General features: G+C 37.2%; 1 protein-coding gene across 2 annotated transcripts in view; it reads left to right on the top strand.

The window, feature by feature from the left end:
• The window catches only part of Su(Tpl) (Suppressor of Triplolethal), a 144,804-nt gene that overhangs the window by 127,674 nt on the left and 4,926 nt on the right, over nucleotides 1-12,204 (top strand). For both annotated transcript variants that reach the window (XM_069130626.1, XM_069130620.1), the window contains 2 exons: nucleotides 8,099-8,223; nucleotides 9,912-10,028. In XM_069130626.1, the coding sequence (XP_068986727.1) occupies nucleotides 8,099-8,223; nucleotides 9,912-10,028 (242 nt within the window). The remainder of the gene's footprint in view (nucleotides 1-8,098; nucleotides 8,224-9,911; nucleotides 10,029-12,204) is intronic.

The raw sequence follows: 12,204 nt of genomic DNA, 5'->3' as shown, positions 1-12,204 counted from the left end.
AGAAAACTAACGATATACATAAAATTTTCATACGAATGCAATATACTGGGTAAATTACACAGCGCTCGACGATATCGTAACTACTTTATTACAATATAGTTTTTCTAGTCAATTTATCTGACGTCTTGATCGATGATCCAGCTGCAGATTACTACAATCTTTAAATTACTTTTATCGTCGTTATTTTTCGATTAGTAAAGTTATCCATTTAATTATATTTAATTTATTTACTTTAATCTCACAGTGAGATTGTTTCTACTGAATTTTATAGAATTCTTTTTTCGCTTTGAACTTCTTAGCTTCTCCTTATATTTGGTCGTATTCAAAGTCGTAAAAAATAAAAAAGAGAATGTTATGGCTATCCAGACTGTGATTCTTGGGTTTTCCTTCTACGATCTGAAATCTCTACCGCGATTATCGCCTTTTTATCGAGATTCTGATAACGTAGACCACTCGAGGCGGTTCTTTGTCAGCTACATCGAATACAAACGTCGTTCTCGCGTACAAAGGGATTTGTACAAAGGAAAATGGATTCATTCCTTTGAAAGTGCGCGCATTTCGTACGCTTGCTCTTTTAAATATGGAATTTAATATTTGTTGACACACACACACACACACACACACACACACACACACACACACACACACACACACACACACACACACAAAGAAGAATACAACAGCGTGGTGTATTCGATTAATCTCAAAAAGTGATTGAATTTTAATCCATGGCATTAAAAGTTGCGTTAACGCAATATGTATTTCATTGCCAATTTCTTTATCTTTTGACTAATTATCTAATTAAACATATTGAATTTACATTACGATCATGAAAAGGAATTTCAAAAACTTGTTCGATATTTTTTTTCGTTGCTATCCCGTTTTACATCCGCATTCTATAATTGTATGAAATTCGTCGAGATCAAAGTATTTTATAATACTGCAATAAACAATCTTATATACATAATAAATTGCCGCGATGTATTCGTTATTCTAATACAGTTTTTGTAACCCTAAAAGGCAATAATTTATTTTATTCACAATTTTATAATAATATCACTCGTCTTTTGCAAGTTATTTCATTGCGTGTCTCTTAACGCTGACTCAATGTGTAATATAATTGTTAATAAATTAATCGATCGGAATCATTTCTGATGCTTTGACATTGCTGTATATCTATCGCACAAATAAATATGCTTTGACAATTGTTGTATATCCGTTTCGTATTCGTTCGTGTTTTTTATCTTTTCATTGGACTTTAAATTCTACGACAACGACACGTATCTTGCGTATACTCTAGCCTGCACGTACGCCTGGCTTGCGACCTAGACCTCGATAAATGTGATACTCGTCATTTCAATTTCAAATTTCAAGGAGTAGAGCTTCGTCTACGGTTTTACCTGTTCGCTGAAACAATTTTGAACGGACTTTGTCGAGATTCGAATATCTAATAGCCTCGTCCTACAATCGATTCGGAAAGCAAATAAAAATCTAAAATAACAAGGAGAAATCGAAATACTACGCGTTTCTTTTTCTAATATTCTTATACCTATTTTAATGTCAACATCGTGCCAAATATTTGAGAATTTCAGAGAAATGAAATAATCTCGGAACTTTGTATTCTCTTAATCTTCTATAAATATTTACAAGATAAACCTATACAATATGTTGCATCAGCATGTAGATAAAAATTTCGAAAACGAAACTCAAAGTTAAAAGTAAATTTGAAGACTAAAAAAAGAAGGATCAAAAGATAAGTGCGATGCAAGTCGATTTGTATAGCTACATTTGTTTGTTATAAAGCAATGATATGACAATGATTGTAATCAACATTCGTCGCAGAAAATATCCCGTGACGAGTAAAGAGACGACGCGACGGTTGTCCTTCGAGTAGTGAAATTTAAACGAACGGCTTTGCTCCCTTCACGAAACTTTCATTCGCATTCTCGTGCGGTTCAACCTTTCGTTTAAGAGGAAAGAAGAGAAGGGGGATCCTTCGTGTCCTCGATATGTGAATATCCGTGAGAGAAGTTTCCTTCCTCCTCGAAGATTACGATCACTCGTCTCGCGTCGTCATTTTCTCTGTACCCCGTTTCTTTTTATATACCGATTTCATCCGATCGACGACCCACGATTTAACGTACCTACGTGTCTTATCAAATTTCCTTTTTCAATCTTGTATTTGAAATTCTCGTATCAAATTTGCATCGCAATTATTTGATGTTTTCTACAAGGCATATAACAGTCAAGTCCATCGGGGTTAATATTCGAAAAATTAATCAAAGAAAGACGAACCATGTATCTTAGTCAGTGCTGGATCAAAGAGTTCTGTTGCCCGAGACTATTGGCCCAGCGTAAGACCGCTTTATGTAAAAAATTATTTTCAAAAATTAGCTATTTATTTTTAAATTTTTGTTTGTAGAAACTTCCTGTTTGACGACACTCTCTCTTTTAATCTAAACTTAAGAAGTTTTAGAAAATGCGTACACGCATACACGTATCCTACCTATACCCTACGGTCCTGTTTCTTGTCTTCATTTTGATTTTAAATATTTTCTGTATCTTAAGTTTTTGGCCATCTTCTTCTTTTCCCGTTATTTCTTACGCTAGTTGTTACTCCTGTTAAACCAGATTCATCAAATGTCAACATTGGACAATTTCAGCCTCATTCTACATGCTGCTAATTTTGAAAATCCTCAAGATTCATCGTGTCGCATTAACTTTCATTTGTTAGCTAGATGAGATAATAGGATCAATCGCATATTACTCAAAACTCAAACGACATTTACAAACGTAACAATAAAATTACCTTGCTAAGAATCATTCTATTAAGTCTACCACTGCCGCTACTAACTTTCGAAACATCCGCCATTAACATATCAGCGAATGACAGTCGGCCGACAAAAACTTTTTTTTGAACTCTCCAAGATCAACATGCATCGAGTCGTGTGAACTGAAAATGTCGTAATTCCGTAATACTTGGTAAACATACGCATTAATCGTTTCGTCATTTGCTATCGCTTCGGGGACCGGTTTTTGGTGGCTGGGTAAAGAAAATCGACAAAAAGGATATATATAGAGTAAGGAAAGAAGAAAAATAAACAAGTATATCGTGGAAACCGAGACGGTGTGGTTACATTATCGAAAGCGAATAATATCACTTGAACTCGCTTGCACGGTCATGTCATACCGACAAACGTTTCGCAACGGTTACCATCCGCTTGGTTGGTTAAATTTTCGGGACGAGTTTTCGCGTTCTGCGCATGCGTGATACCGGTCAGCCTTTTACGCTCGAGTTTCGTATCTACGAAACGTTCTTCCAACGATTTCATCCGCGAAGGTTGCCCTCCTTCGTTGTGCATAGTTCTTCTGTCATAGACGTAATTACAGATATACTTGCGACTACTATGTAACACGATAAACGTTCTCTTAAAGAGAAATTAAGATATATCGAAGAAAAATGAAAGATTCTAAATTATAGAACATCGTTTTGTTTTTGCTGAAAAAAGAGGAATTTAGACAGAGATCGTATCTCCTCTATGTCCTTCAACTTGCGAGTTAATTGTCAGGTTGAACGCGTCATCCGAAAAGTAATCGGTCCGCTGACCGATTTACTTCCAAATGTCAAGAGGCGTTCCGCGCGCAACGAGAGAAAAAAAGAAAGGATTTCGTAGGAATCGAGGAAGAGAAAGGAACAGCCAGGGGTGAAATGGGGTAGGGGGTAGAGGAGTGGGAGACGCGCAGGGGCAGAGGTACAACCATGGACGTTGCGAAATAGTCGGTCGTGCTCGACTGACTTTCGATGAAATTCAATCGGGGAAAAAGCTGCGCAGATCTCTCGTGTGCATGTACCGACGGAGGAGAAGTTAATTCTCGAAAGCATGGAAACCGGGTTTCTTATCTGGCGGTTGTGAATACATCGCGTGAATGAATCGGATATAAAAATGAACTATAGAAAGTAAAAAGCGACGCAAATAAGAACTCTATATGTAGTCCAATTTGAATTTACATGGACAACTTTAAAACTTACTTATCGACGTATTTAACGCGTATTTAAATTCGTTCTTTTAGTAATCATAGACCGAATTCATTCTAATTCCTTCTACAAAATTTGATATTAATATTTAAATCGCGTATCATAAATGTGTTAAGGCAAGTTACTTTATCGCACAATATAGCGAAAAACAGGCACTGTTCTGTACTTGTTGTTCTAGTTTCTATACTTTCCTTTAAATGATTCGAATTCTACTAAATCCACTTTAGGCTTACATTTATTTGTATTGGTTAAAGGGGAATGGATTCTTGATCTCGTTTTCGTCATAGGCCTCAATACGGACAAATGTGTCTGCTCTCTGTCGTCGTCATCGCCATGCAAATAGTCCTTATAGCACGAATCCGACAAGATATGGACTCGTAGTTGTCGATGTATGTACGTTGTTCCCATACCAAAGGAGACTTCTGTTGCCATAAACGTCAAAATGTTTCCGCGAACGGATTTGCACGGGTTTCATGCCGGGCCATTTGCCATTTCCACGTTCGATGCACACCGGATACGATAATGTTCATCGCATCCTCCGCTACATGTCTGAAACAAAATTTCTCCGCAGTAACCTCTATACGGCTCTATTCGCTTTTATACTACAACCTGTTTACACGAATTTTAATCGTACGATTCATCGTTGATACGAAGCAAAGGAATTTTTTTCTCCATCGACTACCGTTTTGCCGATCGTTATTTACGCGTCATCGCGCAACTGACAAAATATTATTGCGAAACATCTCGTTCTGAACGACGTCGAACCACGAAGTGCTGGCGTAGTACTTTGTCAGAATGATACTTTTATACGTTGCAGTATCTCGAAAAAGCTTAGGTATCTTCGAGACGATACTATACGATGCTCGATCGACCCTGGAAACGTGATTGTTAATTGATGAGCGTGTCTGATGACCTCGTGACACATGGGAAATCTTCAAGCGAGACTGCACTTAGTAGCAGATGTATGGAATTTTTTATGGGAGAATGGAATCTTAATTTTGTGGAATTTGATAGTAAACGAAGGAGGACCTGTTTTGATAATAGTATCATCATTTGATAAAAGCAATAATTTAAATTACTGTTTATATTCCAACTATATTTACCACTGCCTTAAGGAAAGTTCCTATAAATATATGGACAAAAAGTGATCTTGAAGTATGTGATTATAATTTGCTAATCGTTACAAATTAATGAACTTGTATTCGTTACGAAGACAAAATATTTATTGATGTTCTATCCATTAACGCTTTCGTTATACAGAAGCTTCTAATTAGATTTACGATATTGGTGATCATATGCAAAAATAAACACTCTAGTTCTATGAATGCAGTTACCATCTATTACCGACAGTGTTCGTTACCTACCGATACTGCAAACACCATTCACGAAACAAAACAACGCATAGCTAATCAATAAGCATTTCGTTAGAGACTAAAATTGAAATTATCAAAACTGTTTCCTGTTGAGGTTTAATCTCGGAATAGAGAGAGGAAATGCGTGGATGAATATATAACAGAAATATATTTAAGTAATTTTAAGTATTAATACAATGCGTTACTTTACAAAAGAGTTCCGAAGCCATGGGTCTATGGGTATTTGTATAATTACGAAAAAACTGATCTTTCTGTACCTCGCTGCATCATTTGTTTCTAGAAAAGACTATGAGGCTGAGAGGCCCTTCGAATTAATTTAGTGCTAAACAATACTCAGTGACTTCGGAGACTGAGAAAATTGAACACTTGAGAAGATATGGAGTTTTCCTTGAAGTGAGACCCACTTCAACATTTTCAATCCTTACCTCGACTATTATTATCTATATCTATTACTATAATGTATCCTATCAACCAAGTTCAACTTTACGTTCGCAATTTCGAAGATACTGTAGCTCGCAAAGTATGCGAGCACCTAACCTAACAAATTCTTAGGGACATATTATGCGCGTGATACAAAACATCTTGAAATGTTATTAACGCCAGAGTGAAACACGACCAATCATGACTATATCAATCCAAAGAAGGGTATAGAGGTCATAACACGTATCTCGGAAATATATTTAGCAAAAAATTACTACGTGATAGTAATATAATAGTGGCCTTAAACGTACAATACTGTTCAAATAACTTGCGAAGTTTATACTGGCAATAAATAATTCGTAACTCCTACGTACATTTTCAGATTGGTTTCGAATTTTACCAATACGATTGCAATAGTCTCGTTTCGTTGTGGCGCTAATCAATTTTCAGAATGTTTCACGTAACGTGCGTAATATATGCGTAAAAAGTTTCTGAAAGTATCCAAACAATTTCGTGGACGACTGTAAGAGGATTCATCGCGGGCACGTGTAAAAGAAACTGCGCTCGGCACCAATTTTTCTTACTCGTTTCTGCGATCAATCGGGACGGCTGACGGATAACGATCTAAGATAGGTGGATCGACAATTACGCGTCGTTAGTTGCGACCATCACTCTGATATCGTAATTGATGCATACAGACCGAGCGAGGTTAAATTACACACATCGCTGCGTAATCGTTAGCGTTACACGCTAATTCTCCAAATTCCACGGCCGCTTCGTTTACGTTCGTGTCGTTCCAATTTCGCCACGTTTATCGCTACTCGTAGCTGGCGAATAGACGCATCCATACGCGCGCTGACTGAATGCAAGGCTGAACGAGCTTGAAATTATCGCAGCACGCCGATACCGCGTACAGAGCGCACCTTTGTTATCTGTCGAAATTATGGTCGCGCGGGAACCGCGTTAAAAGCCGGCCAAACGATGTCCACTGGAGCTTAATCGTGGATGGTTAGGTGTAATTTGACAGGGTGCTTCTAATCAACGTTATTCCATCAATTTACGTAACGAGAGGACGTGTTTCAGTGGAAAATCTGAATGCTGCTTTGTGTAGCAAACGTCGAAAAAGATGTTAATCGGATATAATTTATAGCTTTATACGTGATTCGCTGTAAATTATGTTTGATCCACATCCTGATTGTATAATTAAAGATATTAAAATAACCGTTTTCCAATAACTTGATAATATTGGAATTACTTTACTACGGAATACAGTAGCGCTATGCATAGCGCGTTCCTTCGTAACGCAGTTTCGTATAATGTCACGCTAATAGTCCGTAGTTCGTGTAATGGTCGGTCCTCGCTGGCCTTGCTATTTGCGAACGTGTTCTTGAGCATTTAAGTATACTTTTATGACCACTGCTGGCGAACACTGGTAGTTAAGATTCCCGAACCCCAACGAACACAATGGTATCCGGTGAGGTTGGTATATTTCTGAGCGCTGTGCGTGCGCCAAGGATAAACGAGAAAAGTAGTCAATGCGAGTGAGATAGTATTGGTAGTCAAGTCAATTTTTACCTCTAGAATTAACACGAAAGGTAATACAAATATAGTTGTGTTTGGTACACGACTCATCGCACGCGCCTCAATCATCCCAATAAAATTCTCTCGTAATGACATAATAAAAACATAAAAAGAGTTATATTTCTCTCATTCTGATAATTATTGGGAAACCTGTTCGGCAACAGTCCACGATCTATAGCGATCAGACCACTGCTGTTTGTATCTAATATAGAAAATAAAAATAAGTTAATCGTTTCGTCTTAATTCACCCTCGTTCTATCGTTACGTGTTTATTACCCAATTTTCGCGCAATATTGAGATACAGGAAAAGATGTATAAAAGGAGACCAAACGAAACACACGATACGAGATTAAAGCGCGTAACGCGAGTAACGACAACAGGACCAACGTATAAAACGTTGCCTCGAGGAACATTAGATCCTACTTATACAGATCTTATTTAAAAGCTCAGACAGACGGATAAACAGATAGATAGATAGGCAAGTGGAGATACATATGCTTATACATTGTACAGTTTCATGTAACCGGCAGATATAGATAGCTGTCGCTGGTATAGGAACATGAGAATACTATATGGTTGGTCGTGTCGCCTACACACCAAGTACTACACCATAAGCTGTTTCATAAGTTAATACAACCTTATTAGCAGAATAAAGGCACACGAATAACCAGTGGTTTTCTGATTACAGCAACTCTCCTTTCCACCTACCCAATCCAACCATGGATCCACAGGGTTTACGTTTAGCCTTTCTGGCAATCAAGACATCGAGGGTCCTCAGGGTAGTTTCGAGTGCATCCAACAAACGAACCTTAAGTAAGTAACTATCTATGTCATGTATAGTCAATCCGAAAAAATCACCTTGTTATCGTTTCTGAATCTACGTAAATAAAAGTAACGGGATAGCTAGCCAGATCGAGTGAACTGAACAGATTCAAACTCGATTTTCTCGAAAATGAAGCTTCACGTGAAAAAAATCGCCTTCTTTTCGATTCTATTATTACGGTTCCGGAAATTTTATACAGGGTGGTTGGTAACGCGAAAAAAGAAGTCGAAAATATAGAATAAAAATTCATAGAATAAAAAAAAAACGTCAATCGAGACAACGATCTACAGTGAGATCCGTTATGACGTACCGCACGCGTACCGAGCGACAATTCAAAGTCGATTTTCTCGAAAACAAAGCCTCAAACGAAAAATTTTTATTCTATATTTTCGACTTCTTTTTTCGCGTAGAATCACCCCCTTTCCGCTTGTACCACCAGTTACCAACCACCCTGTATAATTCACGCGGATTTGGACTTGATACGTATATGACGTCGGTAAAATGATCGCAGCTGACGCTAATCTGTGGTCTTGTCGGAAAAACGGGATACAATAATAGTAAACTGTAACAGAATACATAGTTTTTCTTTTATTATTATTTAGTTTGTACTTCAGAATTTGTCCAGCTGGACATTCGGTAAATTTTTCTAGCTTAATTGCTAAATAACATGTCGATGGCTACCACCAGAGATGACTACCATCTTCGAGTTTGTCTATTTCTTTAGTGAGGTCAGTGGCGTGTAGAATACATAGTTGCATACCTCAAACGGAGGATCGTGTCGAAACGATCAATAACTATTAATGTTTTGTCGTTGAACTTAATGGCCACGTTACTTACACGCGATCATTGTATAAATACGACAGAATTTTTCTTCTATAACATTCCTATAACGTATAATTATCGATGATTTTGATAGACAGATTTTGAAATTGGTTTAAATTTAACGTTACCATAATGCTTGGAATTGAAATGGGTATACATCTCTTTATAATAGCGTTCGATCCGATGTTCCATGAATGAAACATTTTCTCGATAATTGAAAACTGTCCTTCGAACGTACGATTAGTCTTACTTTCATGAACTTTATGCCACAGATAAAGCGACAGACGAAGATGAAAGAGCGTAAGAATTAATTCGGATTTACTGTCTGCAACGGTGTGATAATATTTCTTATTCCTTCCATCAGTCTTCAACCACCTTTATCCTTACCGTATCTTGTCAGTTAGAAAATTAAATCTCTGTCAGACAATATATCCGGTTCATAGAACCAAGGCTAATCTCTAACAATCCTGAAGAAAGATCTATTTCTTGACGGATAATGTATCAAGTCCATGAAGCTAAAATTCATTTTTAATTCTGAAAGATATTACGTATCCTCTAAATTACCAAGAGAAACGATCTGAAATTTTCTATTCCGTGGATAAAGTTCGTCTGTAACTTTGGCAAGAATTATATATAGAGGAAAAACCAATCTTAAATTTCATCGCGTAACCATCCGCTCGTGGGAGGATCAAATCGATTCCCACTGCTCGAATCTAGAGACTGCACGTCTTTCAAACGTGTGGTACATTTTCAAGACACGGGAAACGGCGCGGAAAAAAGAAAAGAGAAAAACGGCGTCAAGACTCGTTCTAGCGACTTATCGGTCTCTTTATGGTGTTCCATTTTTCCTGTGCAGGAATCTGGAGAGTCTTGGCGCATTGCCGTGTAAAATGCGGATACAAGCGAACGACGATGTGTACGAGACAACCAGGCATCGGATGGCCGTCGCCGAGGAGAATAACAAGAACAAATGGTAAGTCACCCCTTGAAAAGATACGGACGGACGTCGAAGGCTCGACTTCATCGATCCTCCATGGAGGTCGATTTTTCTTCCATGAGTTCGTTATCGAGTTCGTACACGGGTTCATTCCTTTACATGCTTGCTCATTCTATTTTTCGAGTGGCTTCTGTGCCATATTCATATGCACTTTACCTTGCTAAGTAAGTTGACCCTCGTCCCAAATCACGTTATTTCTAGATCCATTGTTCATGACAATTCGAACGATTCTTGAATTGAATTCGATACCAGTGTTGTTTATTCGTTATCGTTTACACGATGTTCGTTGATAATTACAGAGAACGAGGAGGGAAGAGGTGGGAATTTTAGAGTTACATAAGCCAATCTTCATTTTACAAGAGACATTATCGCGTAAGATGTAACTAAAGAACGAAAAAGAAAAGATCATTTGGATTGTAAGACAATGGATGGATATCGTGTAGGTAGATTAGTTAATTTGTTTAACAGTGTAACGGTCAAGGTTAAAAAAGCCCCGCAAGTGCGACTTAGGTCCGAAATCTTTGGTATTTGTCGCTATGGATGAAACTTATTACGTACATGGATATACTGTGTGATACATGGTTTACATAAACGAGTCGTGTAACAAGATATTGCGAATAGTGGATTTCTATGTTAATGATTATTCTAGTCAGTATATTTAAACGATAGAGGGAAGATTCATCCCTCGAGTTTTCAATCTTTCGAATACAAAAATTTCCTAATATATATTTAATTTCCCATTCATCAATATGTCGCATCGTTTTCGTATATTCACATTTGCAAGAAGTAAAATCCACTTCGCTGCAATTAATTCGATTATTTTTATTAGCTTTAAATTTTGTAGGTATAAATTTTGTAGAAATTTTTTGTGGTAATTTTTGTAGAAATTGCCGTTTAAGAATAACTAAAATAATAAAAATAATGAATAAAATTTGGCTCCGATAGATGAAATTCTGATAAATAAAATCCCATCGTAGGAACGTAGAAAAGAGAAAAAAAAAGAATAACCTGAGGCTTGCATTGTTTGGACCAGTTGCATTCTCTATAGTTGTCTAGTGGTAGCACCGGTTACGTAATTCCGCGTTTAAGAGCAAAGCTGATAATGGGTTTTCCCGGTGATGGCTTGCGTCAGAAAGGAAAATCGATTAATCACTTTCCTCGCGGAAAGACGATTCCTGTAGATTAGACCTGGACATTAGGTGGGAAACTGGCGTCAACCAGAACCTTGTCTACTGACGTCAAGCGTGGGTTGGTTAGGTGTCGACGTTAAGAGGTAGAAATGATCTCGTTAACTGATACGATATGCGGTAAAATATTCCAGTCGTTTATACCGATCATATTATACGAAGCAATTTATGCTGATTATATTATGCGAACTACTTGCAATTAGCCGATCTTCCAATACGGTGGATTCTATCTTTTACATTTTCAGTGTTTAGTATATTAGATTGTTTTGCATTTTTACTATCATATTTTTTACTTAAATTACAGAGAATAATAGAATCATAGCTGTGCTGTACATACATAGCTTGAATTAACCCTTTGATCCCTATGCACGCATATATGCGTTTGTCAATTTTTTCCACCTCCCTCGCGCTTGAGATTATTTCATTAGTGTAAGAGACGATACGTGTGCATTTCTTAGTAACGACAATGAACAAAAAAAAAAAAAAATGAATCTGTTTATTTTCTGTATACTTCTGTATATTCGCGGAGATTATAATTGCGATTAATATGTCTTTACACTCCGTTGTCGCCATCGTGGCGACATTATAAATGAAACTAACAAGCGGCGACATTCTAAGTACGATTGTAAGTAGTCTCGGAGTAACTGGCAGCCCATAGTAAAAATGATTCGGAGTTTCTGGTGGGTCATCGGGATACCCGCAGTGCAAAGGGATATTATAGCAGTGCCGTATATAAATCATTAATTTTTATTAAGAAAAAGTATTTCGTCCCCAACGCGGATAACTTTCACCGGGAGTAATCAGTAATTTATTCGAACGTTGAATACTAGCAGTTCTTTTTTGCCGAAGTAAGAGTCTCGTATAATCAATAATTCTTGTAAATATAGAGATACCGATTTTTTTTAAATTCTATGAGCTTAGATTTATATCAAACACGTCATACGCACGTATCGAAATCACGAAAT

Source organism: Bombus flavifrons, chromosome 2 (assembly GCF_040668555.2).
Source record: "Bombus flavifrons isolate JBK064 chromosome 2, iyBomFlav1_principal, whole genome shotgun sequence".
Classification (NCBI taxonomy): domain Eukaryota; kingdom Metazoa; phylum Arthropoda; class Insecta; order Hymenoptera; family Apidae; genus Bombus; species Bombus flavifrons.
This window is presented reverse-complemented; position numbering and strand designations above follow the sequence as displayed.